The 23,237-nt window shown below is 41.6% G+C and overlaps 1 protein-coding gene and 1 long non-coding RNA gene across 2 annotated transcripts in view; both read left to right on the top strand.

The window, feature by feature from the left end:
• The window catches only part of LOC115587194 (B-cell receptor CD22-like), a 64,201-nt gene extending 41,014 nt beyond the window's left edge, over nucleotides 1-23,187 (top strand). Inside the window, exons 8-12 of the mRNA XM_030426886.1 lie at nucleotides 2,625-2,882; nucleotides 3,983-4,064; nucleotides 4,152-4,212; nucleotides 4,508-4,677; nucleotides 20,891-23,187. Coding sequence (XP_030282746.1) covers nucleotides 2,625-2,882; nucleotides 3,983-4,064; nucleotides 4,152-4,212; nucleotides 4,508-4,677; nucleotides 20,891-20,957 — 638 coding nt within the window. The 3' untranslated portion in view covers nucleotides 20,958-23,187. The remainder of the gene's footprint in view (nucleotides 1-2,624; nucleotides 2,883-3,982; nucleotides 4,065-4,151; nucleotides 4,213-4,507; nucleotides 4,678-20,890) is intronic.
• On the top strand, nucleotides 18,782-20,281 carry LOC115587928 (uncharacterized). Its single transcript, XR_003985234.1, has 3 exons — nucleotides 18,782-18,928; nucleotides 20,058-20,139; nucleotides 20,227-20,281. It is a non-coding gene; the product is annotated as an uncharacterized LOC115587928 (long non-coding RNA).
• Nucleotides 23,188-23,237: the final 50 nt, after the last annotated feature.

Raw genomic sequence — 23,237 nt, 5'->3', positions numbered from 1 at the left:
TACACATACCCATCCACTGTAAAGAGAGTTGAGAATAGATTCTGGTTCACAAAGGAAAGTAATGGTGTATATATGGATCTGACAAAAGACCCAGAGTATTCAGGTCGTGTGCAGTATAACTGTGGTAACAACAACTGCACTCTGAGAATCACAGACCTGAGAGAGAGCGACTCAGCTGAGTACAAGTTCAGATTCATTACAGAACAAACAGTTGGGAGATATTATGGTTCGCCTGGAGTCACTTTGTTAGTCACAGGTAATATTTTCATCTGGATATTTGTTAATTTTGTACAAAGTGTTTAATTTACTGAAATCACTTCCAATTTTTGTAAACATCTTATGTATGTATTTATGAACATAATTAACATTGTTGTTCATTACCACATATTTACAGAGCCTCTCAAGCTGCAGGTGCATCAATCACAATCAACCACTTACCTGACGTGTGTCAGCAGTTGTGATGATCAAACTCCCTTCATCTGGTTCAAGAATGGAAAGAAAATAGCTCAAAATAACAGGTGTTACTCTCCAGATGTCGTTGGTCATGCAGACGAGTACACCTGTGCTGTTAAAGGTTATGAGAAGTTCCCGTCTCCTCCAGTGTGTGAGTTTACTTTCTGTTCCATCTAATGGAGACTTTAACATGTTCATGTAACTCAGTGGTATTTGGTGATTTGTTGTACAGAAGTGATTGACAACCAAACAGCTGCATTAAGATTCTAGACTTGTTGAATAAATATTTATTTTTTTGTGTCTTCACTCCAAATTAAGCCACAAAATAACAGATCACAGATCAGTCTGTATCTTCAATTTATTCAAGGACTTTTTTTTAAGTCTGGTCCGTCCACAAGAGTGAACAGAATCCAGTCTCATGATTGTTCAGATGTGAAGAGTTATAAGATATTATTCTTACTTGTGTTTTGAATGTTAATATGCAGAACTTTATCTAACTTACCTACTAGAGTTCATCAGTAAACATGAAAGTGTCCAAAGACACTGAACCAGGATAATTTCCTTGATGATGAACTATGAAACATTTTGTCTGTGATGTTTATGTTCATTTGGATTTATGTTTATTAGGTTTAAGTTACTTTATTATTTCTAATTTCTTACAGGGACCTCCATTGCCAACACACATACTAAAACTAAATGATATTTTTTTTATTTGTTCTCCTCCAGATGCTCCAAAGCTTCCCTCTGTGTCAGTGAGTCCCTCTGCTGAGATAGTGGAGGGCAGTTCAGTGACTCTGACCTGTAGCAGTGATGCTAACCCAGCAGCTAATTACACCTGGTACAAGAAGAATGGCGATCCAGACCGTCATCCTCTCAGTAAAGAACCACAGCTTGTCTTCAGCTCCATCCAGTCCTCTGACTCTGGAGAGTATTACTGTACAGCTGAGAACGAGCTGGGGAGCAGGACGTCTGAATACATCTCTATTGATGTGACATGTGAGTGAAACACAGCTGATTTAAATCAACTAAAGACTTTTTAAAACTTTATCACCCAGTCAGGTGTTTTGCTGATGGTGCACTTTCTCCAGCTCTGCCTGTTTCACCTTCACAGTCTGCTGCTGTTGTTCACTGAGCAGCTACAGTAGATGATGAAATGATGTTTGATTTACAAACTGTTTCCAGATCTGCACAGATGTTCATTGATCCAGAAAACCACCTCTAAAGTTTCAGATGCTGCCACACATAAATACACATCCAACATCTAATGTGTCCAGAGTCCTGTTATCAACCCTGTCTCTGAGGAACTGATGTTCATATATTAGTAGTTTTTTCACCAGATACGTGAAAACAAAACTGCTGACTGGATTTGATTTCAAGGCAACTTTTTTAGTATTGTAGAAAGTGATAAAATTACAGAACCAACATCATCAGTTTGTAACATAAATTCACTGGAGGACACCAATGTAGAGGAAGCTTTGACTGCAGCAAAGGAAATATAAAATTGTGTGGCTTGTGCTAACCAAGAATATAATATCACATAAAATAAACAATTAAATATCCAATTTCTCTGTGAAATCTCATCTACAATCCAAAATTAATGTTAAATATGTTGACATCTCCTCCAGATGCTCCAAGACTTCCCTCTGTGTCAGTGAGTCCCTCTGCTGAGATAGTGGAGGGCAGTTCAGTGACTCTGACCTGTAGCAGTGATGCTAACCCAGCAGCTAAATACACCTGGTACAAGGAGAAACAGAAACTGCTTCAAGGACAGAGAGGCATCTATCATTTCTCCTCCATCAGCTCTGAGGACAGAGGGAACTACTCCTGCAAGTCTGAGAATCAGTATGGAGAGATCATGTCCTCGTCTGTATCAGTTGATGTCCAGTGTGAGTACAAAATATAAACAGCTCTGGTGTCCTGCTGACTCAGCGTTAAGGGACATATGACTTGTAGCCACAGTGAACCTGCTTCACATGTTTACACACATATCTCCAGATATAATGTGAATTTACTGGTAACTGTGGTCTATTTGTGTAGGTTGGAAGACAACAGGTCTAAAAAGGCAAAATACAAGTTTATGTTCACAGAACACATGACCTTAATCCAAAATGTAAATGTGACAAAGCCTTCATCTGATGTGAATGACATGAGTCTCTTTAAATCTCCTCCAGATGCTCCAAAGCTTCCCTCTGTGTCAGTGAGTCCCTCTGCTGAGATAGTGGAGGGCAGTTCAGTGACTCTGACCTGTAGCAGTGATGCTAACCCAGCAGCTAATTACACCTGGTACAAGGAGAATGAAGACTCACCAAAAGCATCAGGACAGATCTTCACCATCACTGACTTCAGAGCTGAACACAGTGGGAATTATTACTGTGAAGTCCAGAACAGAAGAGGAAGAAACAAAACCACCGTACATCTGACTGTGGCAGGTGAGTTATTGATGGTCGTACAGATGTTACACGTACTTGATGGTATGGAAAATTACAGACATTTTTTCAGTAAGAGAGGAAAATATTTGACCTCACCTGGAGATATTGTAGGAGAAGAAGCACTCTGTGAGGCTTCTTAACCTGACAGTCACATCCTCTGGTTAGGAGGCAGGAAACATGAGAGTGTTCCAGTTATCTGGGAGTCAGCCTGAAGATGAAGTTCAGATCAGATTTTATCTTTCAGTTGAAACAGTGTTCAGAGTTTTTGTACTCCGGTACATAATGAAGGGCTCATAGGAACATGATAATCTTGTTTATATGTTTCTACCTTGTTAAAGAACATGTTCCCTGATGTTTCTTCGGGTGTCCTGCTGCAGTTTTGAGTACAGTTATTGTTTCTTGAGAGTCTTAACTCCCTGTGCACTCAGAGTGAGAGATTGTCTTTATTGTTGGGCTCCTGCCAAACACATCCAATGTGACTGTTGGCTTTTGTCTTGTGATCTCTCCTGCTCATAATACACGTGGAAATAATGTCAGTGTTGAGCCCAGCTGTGAAAACTGCCCATTTATTGGTTTGTCAGGATGGTGTATTGTTGTACGCAGATGATACTGTCTTATTGGCTTCTTTAGACCTCGACTGAGAAAAACTCTAACATACTCATTTTACTGCTGTGCATTTACAGCAGTGAAACATGACATGGTTGTTTTCACTTGAACTAGATTGTACATTTGGACTCAAATACCATCTTGGTCTAAATATTTAACCATATCAGTTTATTTACATTATGTCAGAGATGTAATCCAATGTAATTTAGAAACTGTGTGTTACATGTTTTGTCTGGCAGAGGGCACTGTGGAGTTTATGTTTCAACATAATCTCTATGTCATGTACTATACTACATGTGTCCACAGCCTGACAGATAGTCCACCTATACTGAGCAGGACATTCATTGATTTGATACGCAGACATGCACTTTTATCCAGGAAATCTTTGTTTTGTCCCCTTGTTTTATCATATATCACTCTGTGGGACCAACAGAACAAAACATGCTGTAACACTCTGATTAACTGTCTGTTTTCTTTTAATCACCATTTCTTAGGATCAGGGAAATCAGTGGCTGCTGGAACAATCACTGTCATTCTCCTGGCTATCATATCCCTCTCTGTCTTCCTGTGGATCAGGTGAGCAGTTCTGTTCTACTGAATCACTGAATGTTCAATCACTGCAATTTACTATTTGTTTATGTTTTAATTAACTCTTCTAACCAGGAAAAAGAGGACTTCCAGGGAATCTACTGAGGCTGAAGAGAGACCAGACGACAGGGAACAGGTGAGGATAGTTCTGTATTTAACTGTAGAAGACATAAAACCCAGTCTGGCTCCTGTTTATTCATACTGCTGAGTCACTCAGTGTCTTTAAGGGTTTCTAGAAAACTCATCTGACAGAGGATGACTTCATGTTGCACTTTTGACAACAGGGATATTAGTTCCATTATTACCACAGCTGCTTCTGCTTCGGCTGTTTTCATCCTGGTTTCAATCCTCTGTAAGAATGCACTGTTCAAATGAAAGATTCATATAAAATATGTAGCTGAAAGTAATTCTGTTTATGTCTACCTGAGCAGGGACAGCCGGAGGAGCAGGAGGACTTTCATTACGCCAGCGTCCACTTCTCCAACAACCAGGCAGATAATCTGTACTCCAACATCAGACCAGCTCAGCCTGGAAGACACGTGGAGCAACAGGAAGTCGAGTACGCTGCTGTCAGATATAACAGTGCCAGTACCGCCCTGAGGTGAGCAGCTCTTCATACAGGAACACTGTGCAAGATTAAAATGACTTCACTTTAAAAATACATCTGATCTGTCTTATTATTATCACTGTTGAGATGAGAATTGTTTTATTTCATACAATATCTTTTCTTCTTCTCAGATACAGAGGTCAGGGAGCTGCAGAGGATTCAGTTGTGTTGTACAGCATCGTCATCAAAACCTGCTGACCTGCATTTATAGTCTGATATTTCTGTTTCTTCATAACATTTGTATTAAATATGCAATAGATCCATCCATCCATTTTCGTCCGCTTATCCAGGGCCGGGTCGTGGGGGGCAGCTGCCTGAGCAGGGACACCCAGACTTCCCTCTCCCCGGACACTTCCTCCAACTCTTCCGGGAGGATCCCAAGGCGTTCCCAGGCCAGCTGAGTGACATAGTCACTACAGCGTGTCCTGGGTCTTCCTCGGGGTCTCCTCCCGGCGGGACATGCCAGGAACACCTCCCGACGGAGGCGTCCCGGGGGCATCCGAAACAGATGCCCGAGCCACCTCAGCTGGTTCTTCTCGATGTGGAGGAGCAGCGGCTCTACTCCGAGCTCCTCCCGGGTGACAGAGCTCTTCATCCTATCTCTAAGGGAGTGCCCTGCCACCCTGCGGAGGAAACTCATTTCAGCCACTTGTATCCGGGATCTTATTCTTTCGTTCATGACCCAAAGTTCATGACCACATGTGAGGGTAGGAACGTAGATTGACTGGTAAATCGAGAGCCTCGCCTTTCGGCGCAGCTCTCTCTTCACCACGACAGACCGATACAACGACCGCATTACTGCGGCCGCTGCACCGATCCGCCTGTCAATCTCACACTCCATCCTTCCCTCACTCGTGAACAAGACCCCAAGATACTTAAACTCCTCCACTTGAGGCAGGAACTCTCCCCCAACCTGGAGGGAGCAAGCAACCTTTTTCCGGTCTCTATACGCAATAGAGACAATTATATATCTTGGAGAAGCCCAGATTTATGAACTTAACATACACCAGTGTTCAGCTTAGTGGAAGAATGTGTGAAGTATTTTATGACTTTATTATCCATTTAATTGTAAATATAACTTCTAACACGCTTTTTACAGCAACCTGATGAATGAAAGTTCAATATTCAGTGAACTTTTATCTTTTATCTTCGAATTAGTCTCTGACAACTGTTCTTCTTCTGCGGCCTCCAAAAGACACCTGAAGTAGTTGTACAACAGGTGATGTGATGCCTCTCAGGTGTTGGAGCTCATGATAGGGATTAAATACTTTGTGAGTTACTCTCAGACCAAACTGTAGGAGTCTAAGACCGAACCCCAATTAGAAGAGTTGTGATATAACGTTATTGACAATAATCAGGATATTGACAAATGAAATACTTTCAGTGTTAATATTACAAATATGATAGCAGCTTGTAAATAATACATTTCCTCTTTCTGTTTCTTTCCTTTCCCACTTTGTCGTTTTAGGTGATGATAATACACCTTAACGCTGGTTGAGTGTAATTGTTGTTTTTGTACACATTAGTACAGTTATGGTAAGAGGCTCTCTCTCCACCTCCCTACACTCATATTTTGAGTGTAATTCATTTGCCAGAATACAGACAAAAATCACAGTAAACAAAGTTAAAGATGAATTTGACTGAGCATAATTGTTTCAAGTTTCTGTATATATAGTGACAGTCCTGATCCCAACACACCCCTTTTGCCTCGACCACTTAGCTCTGCCTCTGTTTAGTGTGTTCACATCTACAGTAGTGTGTCCTGAGTCTTGTTGGGACAGAGGAGTACGACAAAGATCTCTGCAAACTGAGGTTCTTTTTTTAGAGGCACACTTCAAACCGAGAGTTATCAGAACTCTCTGCTGTTTCAATGTATTATCGTCCTTTTTTTATAATCAGCTTTAAACTGTTGCTACTAGATCACTGATGTCTCAGTAGCTGGCTAATGTTAGATCATGTTATTTTTTTGTATATATTACTTTTAAAGTTCAAAGTTCTTTATCTGTTTCCTGCAGCTCAGTCGCCAAAATGAAATGTTGTCATTTTACGTTTCCTCATATCTTGAAATTTATGTTGTACGTACTATATCGACATCTCTACAATACGTTTCATATCATGTTCACATCGCCTGTTCATGAGCTGACTGTCATATCAGGATGTGGAGGGTAATGTGGTGGTGTTTCAACATTTGTAAGCATGAAACCACTTCATTTTTTAACATCCGGACATTTCTAAACATGATCTTTTCTGAACCCTAACAAGTTTTTTTCTTGCCTAAACCTTATCAGACCTTTAGCACAGTGTTGCTACAATATACAATTGAAAATCGTACCTAAAGAGACAAAAAGTTCAGATATTATTTGTATATATTTGTGCGATTGGGTTGTTTTTCCCTGACCTCTCAGTCTGACTTTTATGCTTTTGTCACATGTTTATTTTACCCTGGAGATCAATAAAGTGTCATACTTACTGAATTAATTGATTGATGAACAGTGCCAGATTAATTGATGTTTCAGACCATACCTGCAAGGTGAACTTTATACACAACAATAAACATCTCTTAACATAATGTCTTAGAGTGGACAGATGATTGAAACTGGGCTTCATTGACCCACCATATTTTTTTGTCTCGTAATTTTAACTATCTATCCCATCATTGTGACTTTGCCTCATGACTTGAGGTTTTTTTATCTGATAATTGATACTTTTTTCCCTCAAAATTTCTACTTTTTTAAATCTTATTTTAATGATTTACCATGGAAATATATGTATTTTTGTGTAGTAAAGGCTCGTTTTCATGATTTTATTTTCTTTAATTGATCATAGTGGGCTTTCCGAGGCTCCCTGAACTACTCAGTTAACGTTTCAAGCCATGACGTCAGACGTAAGAGAAAAATTAACGGCAGTACCGTTTGACGAGGTCAGAGGTCAAAGAACGGTCGCGTGGCTCTAATGTGACGTATGTATAATAACAGAAATGTAGACGTTGATTAACTGTCAGTTGGTGACGTACAGTTGCTGTTCAAGTGACTGAAAGTTAAGATAACTACGAGTTAAAATGATTAAAAACAGTTTTAACACGAATGAAGATTAAAATACGGCTTCTGTTTTTACCTGTGGTAAGTTGTGATGGTGTGAGCAAGATATTCACTGACATACCTCGAAAATGTATATATTTTAAATGCTAATGCTAGCTTACTGTTTTAGCAGGTAATCCAGCTGTATGCTAGCTGCCCAGTATCAAGTGGTGGAAAGTAGGTAGCGTTGTTTTAACATTAATTAACTTATTAAATTCTAAATTGTGTCATATTCTGCTTTAACAACACTTGATCTTCTTCCAACACTACAAAAGGCAGAAAAAGTTTGCTTCTACCTCATAAAGTGACCTGGACATCTAGAAGCTTAAGACCTGGACATTTTCCAGAGGAACAGGTGATGAGCAAACCAGAGCAAAATCTACCAAGAAGCCAGACAGACAACTCAGGAGTTGCCTCATGTCTGCTGGATGTGTAGGTAAGCACTTATGTTCTTAAGTGAGCCATAATAACTTTAGTTAAATAGTGATGTCACAGTAGTCTCTCTCTTGTTAGCTAGTTGTTAAGTTACTCAGGAGTAAGACATGAACTAGCTTCTAACTCTGTGGTGGCAGATGAGAGTCTGCGCTTGTGTAAAATATGTTGTCTGGTGAGGCTATTAGCAGGCAAGTCTCAGAGTACTCACTTAGCTAACAAATAATATGCTTTAATTTGAAACTGATATGCCAATTAAGAAAAATTTTGAGGGGTTTGAAGAATGTATTTTGCTGATGTAGTTGTAGTTTCTACTTCTGCTGCTAGATGGCAGTGAAGAGCCACATTTGACTTGAAAATAGAAGATAGTGTTTATTATATAACAAACCATTTTGTGTTCATGTTCATTGTTTCATTTTTCTTGTGTGTGTTTTTCATCTTTTTTTTTTTTTTTCATTTCTCAAAACACTGTTATAGTTTTAATATTATTTGCTTGTTTGTATCAACAGCTCCAGCACCACCCTCAACATTCTGGATTCAAGATGTTTATTGTCATCCTGGTTCTACAAGTACACTGGTGTGAAAATCTTCTGCTTAGAGACTCCACTACAGAAATGGTCCCCCAGGAACAAGGTCAAAGGTAGGCTTAGACCATATGAAAATGTTAAATGTTGCGATTATCCTGATAATCATTAAACTGTTCTTGAATATTGCATCGCAGATGCGTCCTCTGTGTTACAGTGGTACAGATGTAACAATCTCCTTCAATTATTAACTCAAAAAAGGAAAAGTACAAATGCAAATTTAATGGAACGAGTGGACTTGATAAGTTACAGTACAGTACAGGCGTTACACCAGTGGTCTCATGTACTGCCGTGTTGATAGCCAACCGGAATTCATGCAGCCACCGGTCCCAATCCTGATGATGGTTTTCTACAAAGCAAGCGATCATGGTTTTCAGGGGTGGTAGGCTGTAGTGAGCTTTTGGGCCACACCCCAGATTCACACAGGCTGGACATCAGCTGGCTTGTGAATTGAAGGCCTCGATCTGACACCAGGTAGGTAGGTGCCCCCCAGCGTGTGAAGATGTCATTTTTCAAGATTTGCAACATTTAGTGTTGCGGCGCACCGTTTGTCCGGGGGGGCGGGGTGCGCGAACGCTCGTCAACGTCAGTCCGGTGGGGGGGGGAGACAGACGGTCATCAACTCCGTCAGCCGGGGGACGGACGCTCATCGCCGTAAGCCGGGAACTCCTAGCCGTCAGCCGGGGGACGGACGCTCGTCACCGTCACGCGCGGAGTATAGCGCCGCTGACCTAGCGGTATAGCGGCGTAGCGCCGCTGTTCCACCGTCTGGGGAGAACCCTGCTTAGGCAGGAGGCAAAAACGCTTGGGCGCCTCGCCTAAGCCGTATAATGGCAGGGAAAACCCTGCACTACTATCATCTTGCCAGGTGCTTTGACCTCCGTTGTCTGGAGATGACCAGTAGGCTTGACATTAGAGCCTTTATACTGCTGACAGGAAAGGCAAGCACGGACATGACTCCAGACATCTTTGTGGACTATTGGCCACCATGCTACCTCCAAGATTTTCCGGAAGGGTCTTCATCCTTCCTAAATGTCCTCCAAATGGGCTGTTGTGGAAGTATGAGAGGAACTCTGGCACCAGCACAGTCGGCACAACCAACTGGTAGTTGAATCAGCTGTACAAAACTTCCTGTTGTTGTTGGTAATGCATGCGACCTGGCATGGGTTGGCAGATTGTTAGCTCCAGGTCTTGGCACAATGTATTGTCCATCTGCATTTTTTCGGTGGCCTGAAGGGAACTGAGTAGATTAGCCCAGTATGACTTGGCAACAGCCACAGACACACACTACTTTCTTGCAGTGGCAGGGCGCGGGACAGAGCATCCTGGACAACATCACAGCAACCATGCTTGTAGTGGACCCAGAAGGAGAAAGCCTGCAGGCAGAGTGTCCATCTGGTGAGGCGGGATGATGCCTTAGGGCAGTTGAATGCCCAGGTCAGAGCACTATGGTCTGTGAACACATCAAATGCTTCCCCTTCAAGGTAATGAACCCACTTTTTGACTGCCCACATCACCGCCAGGCGTTCCTTCTCTGAGGGAGAATACCTCAGTTCAGCACCATGGAGAGCTCTCAAAGCAAAGGCAATGGCTCTTTTTCTTCACCTTCAATGGACTGCATCAGAACAGCTCCTAGCCCCACACCACTGGAGTCACAGTGCACCTGAAAACCAAGGTGTGGCCTCGGCTGCGCTAGCACCGGTTGTGACGGCAATAAGCGCTTTAGATGTTCAAATGCTGCTTGACACTGAGCCGACAATTCCATAACGTCCCTTTATTTTTGAGGTTGTTGAGTGGAGCCACAGTATCCGCTAACCTAGGAAGGAGGGAACTTGTGATACCAACCTACCAACCCTAGGAACCTCTGGAGAGTTTTTAACTCTGTCGGACCTGGGTAGGCCATGGTGGCATCATCCCTCATAGGATCAACTTCCAATCCCTTCCCTGAAACTACATGGCCGAAGAAGACGAGTTGAGTCTGTAGGAGATGGTATTTTTTCACATTCAGGATTAGATAGGCCTGGTGCCGTTTCTGAAACACTGCCTCCAGGCCTTGCAGATGTTGCTCTTGCGTTCTGGAGAAGATGATGATGTCATCAATATAAACAAAGCAGATTCTGCCCTGTAGATCCCCCAAGACGCGTTCCATCAAGCGCTGGAAAGTGGACCCAGCATTCCTCGGGCCACACGGCATGACCTTGAATTGGAACAATCCTAAGTGGGTAATCATGGCGGTCTTCTGGATGCTATCTTCATCCATCGCCACCTGCCAGTAACCACTCTGGAGATCCAGAGAGCCAAAATACTGGGCTCTTTGCATAGACTCCAGTATTTCATGCACTATTGGCATTGGATAAGCGTTGTGATGACTTTTGGCTTTAACTCCCCTGTAGTTGAAACTCAAACTTCTCCAGTCTCCTCTGATCGATGCCACCACATTTATACACCAGGTGGCCGGTGGTGGTCAACTTTCCACTGTCGACGTGACCGATAATTACTACATTAACATGAGTCTTCTCCATCGCCATGCTTCAAGGTGGGTTTCTTGCTGACCAAGCACACAAACTGTAGGCTTCTGGGATGGAATAACCTTTTTGTCTTCCTTCTAAATTCTGCTATCAAAATAAAACTAACTTTGACAAGTCTAAACATGGCGGGCCGCCGTAAAACTCACTGAAAAAAGAAGCAAACATACGCAAAGCTCACCCAGCCCGTTTGGCAACTGGATCGCGGGCCCGCAGTAATCCGGTGTTCTTTCAATCCTTTTTTTGGTTTCTGTTGGATTTCTCCTGTGGAGATTCACCCAACAATCCTGCTGGCAACTTCCTCCAAACTCTGATGGTCCCTACCTGTCACGCGCCATCTTCCTGCGACCTTTCCCCTCTCCCCCATTTATCACAGTTGGTAAAAATAAACAGAGCAAAATATAATAATACCAGTCAGGGCTCCAGACTAACTTTTTTTACTAGGAGCACAGTGGCCCCTAAGTGAAAATTTTAGGAGCGCAATCACAAAATTTAGGGGCACACACCGTGAAGCAATTATATTGATTGTGTGTGTGTATGTATATATATATATATATATATATATATATATATATATATATATATATATATATATATATATAAATCTGCAGTTCATGAAATTCGTCTCTCTGAGACCTTCACCAGTCAAATTTGTGCACCCATTCTTCACGAAAACAGTATTTTGCCCTTTTTCGCCACACTCCTGTCTTCAAACTTGGACTCATCCTCTGAGTCAGGATTTGACTCTGGCACACTTCTAGGCTTATCGTGAAGAAAATAACCCAGAGATTCCACCAGATAGGTGTACGGTTCCTTACTGCTCCGATCCGGTTTTACAGTGCCACAGTTATAGGTCTGTGTTATAAAAACAACAACATGAAGTGTTCCTGACCGAAGGATTAGGAGAAGAGCTTGTGTTTGTCTCTTTTTTGAGATTTGTGTGCTGGTGTCAACACGGAGTGTTTTATTTTGAAAAGTAGCCGGATGTTATATTGTTGTTTGTGCTCGGTGCGTTCTGCTCCGGCATCCGCCGAAATAGAAGTACTGCGTATCTGCTCCGGACTGCCGTAGCAGATACGCAGCGCAGCGGTGCTGGTGGAAGTTAAGACATCATCTAAAGTGAAAAACCAGCTCAGCCCCATCACGCAGTGGACACGTATCTGGTAGAATTGCAGAGTTTGTTTCGCCATTGTTCGCTGAAAGTGAAACCTTCTCCCTCTGCGCTCGGAAAAACTTTCAGACCCTCCTTCTCCACACATTAGTCAATTACAGTGCCAGTCCCTGCCCATCTAACACACATTGGCCTGCCACCTGTCAGTCCAGATTCCAGATTCTTTGATTCGCTTTGGTTACCTTCCACTACCGATCTTAAAAAAACAAAAAAAAAACACCGGCAAATTCACTGGTAGCACATGTGCGACTAAATGTAATATTTGGTCGCCCTTCTCAAATTTTGGTCGCAAAATGCGCCGATTTGGTCGCAGTCTGGAGCCCTGCCAGTCCGTATCAATTACCCGTGTTATTACCCTAGGCTCCTGATGAGTTTGAACCCATCATGGCAGTTTCAATTATGGCAAAAGACTAAACAAGAAACATGTTAATCACCACAGTTACCACACATCACGGTAGACTTAGGCGACCCTTGCACAGGGTCAGAAGGACTGGGGAGTGAATGACACTTCTACTGAAGTAGCAGGAGGAGGCCTGGGGCGAGCTGAAGATATTCAGAGATGCAGTTAATGCATAATGTTAATGTGAGCCCCTCTGGTGAAGTAATGGAGGGTAGTACAGTGAATCTGACCTGTAGCAGTGATGCTAACCCAGCAGCTAATTACCTGGTACAAGGGCGGCCAAACACTGACTCAAACACCGGGGAAAAGTTCCATTTCCCCTCCATCAGCTCCGAAGACAGAGGGATCTATCACTGCAAGTTTGAGAATAAATATAGACATATCAACTCTTGATCTCTCTTCACTGTGTAAGTACAAAACATTTGCATATGAGGCATATGATTAGTACATTTAAAGTATTTGGAACATTTGATTAGTTTTTTGTTTTGCTCAACTCAAAGAGTTGAGTTTTTTGTAATATGTACTATTGAATGTAATGTAACATTTAGTGATGGAGGATAAAATGTTGTTTCAGGCTCCTGATTCAGTATCTCTGATGGTTCACTGCCCTCTAGTGGGGAAGTTTAAGTGTGGCACATTCAGGCTTCATCACTGTGAGTGCTTCCTCCTCTGTCTGCTTTAAAGGGTCAGTTCACCCAAATGACAAAAAGACACTTTCTCTCTTACCTTCAGTGGTGTGTAGCCATGCAGGTAGTTTTGTTCTGTTTCTCTGCACACTGTGAAGTTTGGCTGTTTTTTTCAAAGGTTAGGTGACACTTTTTTGATTTTATCCTGATCTACATGTTGGACACAGTTTATCAATCTAAACCACCTAAATAATAATAATAATAATAATACATTTTATTTCATAGGCGCCTTTCTGTCACTCAAGGACACCTTACAGTAAACAAAGACAATTTAATGAGCCAAAGTCATTAAAAACCATTTTGTGTCCTCATCAGATTCTACCAGTCTTCTTGAACTATGTGTGTTAAACACAACTTTAGTCTGATGTGGGTGTTGACTGGCATTTGGCACATCATATATGTTAATAAGATAAAGAGGAAGTACATCTAGTGGTTTAAGAGCCTGATATCTGTCTTCTGCTCACTGACGACTGAGGAACGGCTTCTTTCAAGACGACGTCCGTCTTCATTGTAAGTAGAATTGTTTGTAGATGTGACTGATACTGTAAACCTCCTGTGTGCATCATTATTTTATCTGCTGACATGTTTTATTGTCTCTGAAACCTCACAGAGAGATCAGAGGAGCAGATATGAGTTTAACTGCAGCAGTGAGTGGATTTGTCGTCTTCCTTCTCTCTGTGTCAGGTACAGTTACATTTACTGCATTTAAAGAGGGAATCTGGACTTTTGCATGAAGTAGCTGTGTGCTCAGCACTTTTACACGCTGTAAACTGAGAATATTTGGGGTTTTCAGAACTTTTCCCTTCTCTTCCTGTTTAATGTGTTCTAAAGTTGACCCTGGCTGCAGAAGCAGCAGCTCATGTGGAGGACGATTAGTTTGTATCTGCAGCTACTTTTATCACAGTGAGGTTTTTTGGAGGGATATTGTTCTCACAGTAAAACCCCAAAAACTGACTGTACTTCTTGTATATGATCGTACATCCGCACCACTCCCTGCTAGTTCTGTTAGTGCTGTCTGACGTCAGTGAGATGTTTCCATGCTATATGCAGACAGCTTATCATTACATCATAGCTGCTTGAAGCAGATTGACACCTCAGTGTTCTGCTTTTATTTTTGTAGTTTTCACACTTACCTCAGCAGCATCTGGGTCACAGAGTGAACAGAGAGAACTGACCAAGAACAGCACAGACTCTAATCAATAATATTTCTCCTCTTATCCTGGTCAGTAAACTGCATTAAAGGTCACAGGTTCAATACATTCCTGTTCACTTCACTGCACCTTCAGACTGGGTGCACACTGAGTTTAACTGTAGAATGCATGTTCACATCTTCCACTCTTCCTTTGTTTGTGTTCATCCTGGTGTCATTCAGAAATAACATACGAAAGTCATAAAGTGTTATTTATTTAAAGCATTAGTTAGAAAGTGCCTATTAAAGGGAAGTTAACATGTGGGTGGAGTAACATGAGTATTTTGTACAACTTTTCTCTAAAATATATTTTTATGAATTGTCTGTGTGGACGACTTTTTGTTGACACATAATTAAGAACTGTTGATGACAGTAATTTGTCTGATAATCGAGGATTTTGAAGCACGTCCATGTTACCTTTCCTCCACATCATATTGGTAGTTTGATCACTTTTGTCTCATTAACTGATTGTTAACTGAAGTTTTCAGTGTCATTGTGTTTTCTGATGTTCTCTGTGTCACAGTGATACAGGGTCAGGATGACTGGGGAGTGACTTACAGCTCTACTGAGATCTGTGCCTTAAAAGGATCAACAGTGGAAATAAGATGTACCTACACATACCCATCCAGGAAAAATTACCGTAAAACTGAAGTTGAGGAAACATTCTGGTTTACTAAACTGAGTGGATATCAACCTGTGGATCTGAGAACAGACTCAGATTATCAACATCGTGTTGAGTACAGTTGTTCTGAGAAGAGCTGCACTCTGAGAATCACAGACCTGAGAGAGAGCGACTCAGCTAAGTACAAGTTCAGGTTCATAACAAACCAACCAGATGGGAGATATACTGGTTCACCTGGAGTCACTTTGAGGATCACAGGTAACATTTTCATCTGAACGTGTGTGTGTGTGTGTGTGTGTGTGTGTGTGTGAGTGTGTGTGTGTGTGTGTATGTTGACATTCAGTCTAAAATTAAGACTTGTGTTTCTTATTCACATATTCAGATCTGCATGTGAGTGTGAACAGCTTACATCGCTATACCTCTGAACTTTGGGCACAGCTGGAGTGTCACAGCAGTTGTCGTCTACCTGCTCGTTCTTCCTACATCTGGTACAAAAGTGGACAGCAAGTTCAGTCACAAACATCTTCTACTTATTCAGTCTACTTTAATTATGCAGACAGTTATTCCTGTGCTGTTAAAGGACATGAGGATTTCCCCTCTCCTCCAGTGTGTGAGTTTACTACACTAACATAACACCATCTGATGGAGTCTGATAACTACATGTATTTCATTATGGAGACCTTCATTGTGACTCTTCATCAACTCTGGTTTAAAAATGATCCAAACTTTGTTTTATCTTTCAGGTGTTGATGGTCAAACCTGCAACAGAGTGATTTACACTGACAGAAGCATCTGTGCCTTCAAAGGCTCATCAGTGGACATTTCTTGCACTTACAGCAGTTATGAAACTATCAGATCTAAATTCTGGTTCAGTCCTGAACGTTCTCATCAGTGGCAGAGTCCTTCACAGCCTGAGGACCTTAGTGAAGACTCCCAGTTTGCTGGTCGTGTTCAGGTCCTTGAAAGATGGAGAGGACGCTCCACTCTGAGAATCACTGACCTGACAGAGAGTGATTCAGCTCAGTATCACTTCAAATACACAACAAGAAACTTTGAATGGAGGAGTAGTTTACCTGGTACAACTCTGACTGTCACAGGTACTGATGAACACACACTGATGTAAAACATCAACATAGAACATTTAGAAACAGTGAAGATGTTGAAAATGATGGATCATCATGAGTTTGTGTAATAATTACTGTTGTGTTGGCACTAATGTTCACTGCTAGTTCTAGGAATAGTAACTGTTGTGTTGTCGTGTGTGTACATCTATCAGTGATTTCTGTTAGAACCAGTGATAATAATATTGTTTCTTGTTCTCATATCCAGCTCTGCAGGTGCAGGTGACCAGAATAACAGTCCACCAGTCTGATACTGAGGCAGAGCTGAAGTGTCACAGCAGCTGCAGTCCAGCTGGTCGTCTTTCCTACGTCTGGTTCAAGAACAGACAGAAAGTCACAGGGGTGGAGACATCTTCTTTTAAAGGCCGGGTTTATCCTGGAGACATCATCTCTTGTGCTTTGAAAGGACATGAGAACTACGGCTCTCCTCCAGTCTGTGAGTTTGATCCACTGTATCAGGAAAAAGACATGCAGACACACTGGCTTCTAAAAGTTGTAGATGCAGCAGAATTATATGTAACTGAATAAAGTTAAACTGTTACAACTAGAGGAGAAGCAACATTCACACTGTCAGGACTCTGCAAACAGGACCTGAACACAACCAGCATGTACAGTATGAATAACAATGTGTAAAGGTTTTGAAAATTAAACATTTCTAACAGCTTGTTATTGACTGTCAGTTCCCATTATAGTTAATGACATGAACAGCTGCTGTGATAATGGAGACAATCCAAAAGAAACAAAGACATTTTTTTCAAAATAGTAAATTTTTTGTAATATCTTAAAATAATACATGCTCACATCTTCTCCAGATGCTCCAAGACTTCCCTTTGTGTCAGTGAGTCCCTCTGCTGAGATAGTGGAGGGCAGTTCAGTGACTCTGACCTGTAGCAGTGATGCTAACCCAGCAGCTAAATACACCTGGTACAAGAAGAATGGAGATCCAGACCTTCAACCTCTCAGTAAAGAACCACAGCTTGTCTTCAGCTCCATCCAGTCCTCTGACTCTGGAGAGTATTACTGTACAGCTGAGAACGAGCTGGGGAGGAGGACGTCTGAATACATCTCTATTAATGTGACATGTGAGTAAATCGCAGCTGATTAAATCAACTAATGACTTTTTAAAACTTTATCACCCAGTCAGGTGTTTTGCTGATCGTGCAATTTCTCCAGCTCTGCCTGTTTCACCTTCACAGTCTGCTGCTGTTGTTCACTGAGCAGCTACAGTAGATGATGAAATGATGTTTGATTTACAAACTGTTTCCAGATCTGCACAGATGTTCATTGATCCAGAAAACCACCTCTAAAGTTTCAGATGCTGCCACACATAAATACACATCCAACATCTAATGTGTCCAGAGTCCTGTTATCAACTCTGTCTCTGAGGAATGATCTGTAGTACTTATATACTAGTTTGTGTTGCCACGAATATTTTGATGGAGGCAAAATTGATGTCTTAGTTGTTTTTACATGGCCACCATAGCTTTATTTAACAGATGTTGCAAAGGGTTGAATCAAACTTCACCACCTACTTTGTGACTAATAATTCTTGTATTGTATTTCATCTGTTATTAATCTGAATCTGATCTGCAATCTTAAAGTTAAAATGTAAAATGTGCTCATGTTTTCTCCTCCAGATGCTCCAAGACTTCCCTCTGTGTCAGTGAGTCCCTCTGTTGAGATAGTGGAGGGCAGTTCAGTGACTCTGACCTGTAGCAGTGATGCTAACCCAGCAGCTAATTACACCTGGTACAAGGAGAAACAAAAACTGCTTCAAGGACAGAGAGGCATCTATGATTTCTCCTCCATCAGCTCTGAGGACAGAGGGAACTACTCCTGCAAGTCTGAGAATCAGTATGGAGAGATCATGTCCTCGTCTGTATCAGTCGATGTCCAGTGTGAGTACAAAATATAAAGAGCTCTGGTTTCCTGCTGACTCAGCGTTAAGAGACATATGACTTGTAGCCACAGTGAACCTGCTTCACATGTTTACACACATATCTCCAGATATAATGTGAATTTACTGTTAACTGTGGTCTATTTGTGTAGGTTGAAAGACGAGAGGTCTAAAAAGGCAAAACACAAGTTTATATTCACAGGACACATGACCTTAATCCAAAATGTGACAAAGCCTTCATCTGATGTGAATGACATGAGTCTCTATAAATCTCCTCCAGATGCTCCAAAGCTCCCCTCTGTGTCAGTGAGTCCCTCTGCTGAGATAGTGGAGGGCAGTTCAGTGACTCTGACCTGTAGCAGTGATGCTAACCCAGCAGCTAATTACACCTGGTACAAGGAGAATGAAGACTCACCAAAAGCATCAGGACAGATCTTCACCATCACTGACTTCAGAGCTGAACACAGTGGGAACTATTCCTGTGAAGCCCAGAACAGAAGAGGAAGAAACAAAACCACCGTACATCTGACTGTTGCGACGGGTGAGTTTTTGTTGGTTGTGAGGTATCCGGACTGCAACACATTCTGGTCTTTAATTCAGCTCAGTTTAAATTTAACCTGTTCCTCCTCCTTGTGTGAGAGGAATGTAGCTGGTGCAGGGCTCACAGCTCCAAGGCTCTCTAAAAGGCTTTCCAGAGAGAAAGAAAGAGAGGTGGTACTTGGAAGATCGAAGGCTCGATAGGATTTCCGAAGCATTTTGGCATTGCTTTTGCCATAGATTTGAGAAAACCAGAGATGTGGCCGCATCTGGCTCGGACGCCAGCTTGAGATCTGTTTCAAAAAAGTTTGCTGTATCATTCCACCCAGCCTCCGCAGAATTCTTTTATCATCAAACTACACGCCGACACCTTTGATGAAGAGAGCCCAGAAACTACAGTTGTACAGATGATATATGTAGCTCAGTCCAGAAAATGAATGATATATTGTTTTTCTTTAAGTAAAAAAACAAGGAATGTTTCAGCTTGAATGTTTTCAGCGAGACGATTAGGTTAAAATATTTGACCTCACCTGGGGATACTGTAGGAGAAGAAGAACTCTGTGAGGCTTTTAACCTGACAGTCACATCCTCTGGATAGGAGGCAGGAAACATGAGTGTGTTCCAGTTATCTGGGAGTCAGCCTCAAAATGAAGATCAGATCAGATTTTATCTTTCAGTTGAAACAGTGTTCAGAGTTTTTGCACTCTGGTACATAATGAAGGGCTTATAGGAATATCATAATCTTGTTTATATGTTTCTACCTTGTTAAAGAGCATGTTCCCTGATGTTTCTTCGGGTGTCCTGCTGCAGTTTTGAGTACAGTTATTGTTTCTTGAGAGTCTTAACTCCCTGTGCACTCAGAGTGAGAGTTTGTCTTTATTATTGGGCTCCTGCCAAACACATCCAATGTGACTGTTGGCATACATGTGTACATGTGTCCACAGCCTGACAGATAGTCCACCTATACTGAGCAGGACATTCATTGATTTAATATGCAGACATGCACTTTTATCCAGGATATCTTTGTTTTTACCTTGTTTTATCATATTTTATCACTCTATGGGACCAACAGAACAAAACATGCTGTAACACTCTGATTAACTGTCTTTTTTCTTTTAATCACCATTTCTTAGGATCAGGGAAATCAGTGGCTGCTGGAACAATCACTGTCGTTCTCCTGGCTATCATATCCCTCTCTGTCTTCCTGTGGATCAGGTGAGCAGTTCTGTTCTACTGAACCACTGAATGTTCAATCACTGCAATTTATTGTTTGTTCATGTTTTAATGAACTCTTCTAACCAGGAAAAAGAGGGCTTCCAGGGAATCTACTGAGGCTGAAGAGAGACCAGACGACAGGGAACAGGTGAGGATAGTTCTGTATTTAACTGTAGAAGACATAAAACCCAGTCTGGCTCCTGTTTATTCATACTGCTGAGTCACTCAGTGTCTTTAAGGGCTTCTAGAAAACTCATCTGACAGAGGAGGACTTCATGTTGCACTTTTGACAACAGGGATATTAGTTCCATTGTTACCACAGCTGCTTCTGCTTCAGCTGTTTTCATCCTGGTTTCAATCCTCTGTAAGAATGCACTGTTCAAATGAAAGACTCATATAAAATATGTAGCTGAAAGTAATTCTGTTTATGTCTACCTGAGCAGGGACAGCCGGAGGAGCAGGAGGACTTTCATTACACCAGCGTCCACTTCTCCAACAACCAGGCAGATAATCTGTACTCCAACATCAGACCAGCTCAGCCTCGAAGACACGTGGAGCAACAGGAAGTCGAGTACGCTGCTGTCAGATATAACAGTGCCAGTACCGCCCCGAGGTGAGCAGCTCTTCATACAGGAACACTGTGCAACATTAAAATGACTTCACTTTAAAAAAACATCTGATCTGTCTCCATTATTATCACTGTTGGGTTGAGAATTGTTTTATTTCATGCAATATCTTTTCTTCTTCTCAGAGCCAGAGGTCAGGGAGCTGCAGAGGATCCAGCTGTGTTGTACAGCACCGTCAACAAAACCCACTGACCTGCATTTATAGTCTGATATTTCTGTTTCTTCATAACATTTGTATTAAAGCAGGAATATGCAATAGAGACAATTATATATCTTAGAGAAGTTCAGATTTATGAACTAAACATACACCACTGTTCAGCTTAGTGGAAGAATGTGTGAAGTATTTTATGACTTTATTATCCATTTAATTGTAAATATAACTAGTGACATGCTTTTTACAGCAACCTGATGAATGAAAGTTCAATATTCAGTGAACTTTTATCTTTTATCTTTGAATTAGTCTCTGACAACTGTTCTTCTTCTGCAGCCTCCAAAACACACCTGAAGTAGTTGTACAACAGGTGATGTGATGCCTCTCAGGTGTTGGAGCTCATGATAGGGATTAAATACTTTGTGAGTTACTCTCAGACCAAACTGTAGGAGTCTAAGAGCGAACCCCAATTAGAAGAGTTGTGATATAACGATTTTGACAACAAACAGAATATTTAAAATTGAAATACTTTCAGTGTTAATATTACAATATGATAGCAGCTTGTACATAATACATTGCCACTTTCTGTTTCTTTCCCTTCCCACTTTGTCGTGGTAGGTGATGATAATGCACCTTAACACTGGTTGAGTGTAATTGTTGTTTTTGTGCACATTAGTACAGTTATGGTAAGAGGCTCTCTCTCCACCTCCCTACACTTGTATTGTAAGTGTAATTAATTTGCCAGAAAACAGACAAAACACACAGTAAACAAAGTTAAAGATGAATTTGACTGAGCATAATTGTTTCCAAGTTCTCTAGAGATGTTGTGATATGCCGCCATAATTGTGTTGTTAAAATCTTATATTGTGACAGTCCTGATCCCAACACACCCTTTGGCCTCGACCACTTAGCCCTTCCTCTGTTTTGTGTGTTCACATCTACAGTAGTGTGTCCTGAGTCTTGTTGGGACAGAGGAGTACGACAAAGATCTCTGTAAACTGAGGTTCTTTTTTCAGAGGCACACTTCAAACCGAGAGTTATCACAACTCTCTGCTGTTTCAATGTATTATTGTACTTTTCTTTATAACCAGATTTTCACGAACAAGACCACGCCACAATTTGATGTCAAGATAGTTCATTGAATTGGTAGAAGATTTTGGAAAGGATGGGAAGAGGGGGGTCGAGGTCGGTGGCTGAAGAGGGAGTTTGAGTGGGGCGCAGATTAGCTGGACCGTCTAGGAACCGGGAGGTTGAGACTCAGAGTGGGGGTACGTCTCAATGGGCGCATGTCTTGGTCGGCGTGGCTTCATCATCTCCCTGTGGTTCCTGTGCTGGGATGGCCTGGGTTCCTGATCTGGAGGATCTTCTTCCCGTTGAGTGTCAATGTGGAAGGCTAGACTGCTGGCAGTTCTGTGAGAGGATAATGGAGAAGGAGAGGGTCTGGGGGGGAGGGTTAGAAGAACTTGGGATGAACGGGAGAGAACTGGTTAGGCTTGCCTATATAGATTTCATGTGTGATTGGGTCAGGGTGAGCAGGTGGTTGAGTTAATGAGGCACGGGTGTATTGATGAGATGCGGGTGGTTATGTTGATGAGACACAGGTGGTTAGATTGGCTGAGCCTGGGTGGCGGATCGGCAAGGCGTGGTGGCGTGGTCAAGTTCCTGAACCTTAGATATAATAACTCCATTAAACTGATGCTACTAGATCACTGATGTCTCAGTAGCTGGCTGATGTTACATCACATTACAATTTTTTTGTATATATTAATTGTAAAATTCAAAGTTCTTAATCTGTTTCTCTGCAGCTCAGTCGCCAGAATAAAATGTCGTCATTTTACATTTCTGCATATCCTGAAATTTGTGTCATACCGACTATATCGACATCTCTACAATACGCGTCATCATGTTCATATTACCTGTTTATGACCAGACTGTCATATCAGGAAGTGGAGGGTAATGTGGTGGTGTTTGAGCATTTGTAAGCCCGAAACCAATACATTTTTTAGCAATTGGACATTTCCAAACATGATCTTTTCTGAACCCTAAGAAGTGTTCTTTTTGCCTCAACCTTATCAGACCTATAGCACAGCGTTGCTACAATATAGAATTTTAAGTTTTACCTTAAGAAACATATAATACAGATGCAACATAAAAAAGTTTCAACATATTTGTGCGATTGGGTTGTTTTTCCTGACCTCTCAGTCTGACTCTTGTGCTTTTGTTACATGTTTATTTTACCCTGGAGATCAATAAAGTATCATACTTACTGAATTTATTGATTGATTGGTGAACTGTGCCAGATTTATTTGATATATCAGACC

This window comes from Sparus aurata, chromosome 1 (assembly GCF_900880675.1).
Source record: "Sparus aurata chromosome 1, fSpaAur1.1, whole genome shotgun sequence".
NCBI classification, from domain to species: domain Eukaryota; kingdom Metazoa; phylum Chordata; class Actinopteri; order Spariformes; family Sparidae; genus Sparus; species Sparus aurata.
Note: the sequence above shows the minus strand (reverse complement) of the source record. Positions and strands in the feature narration are given on the sequence as shown.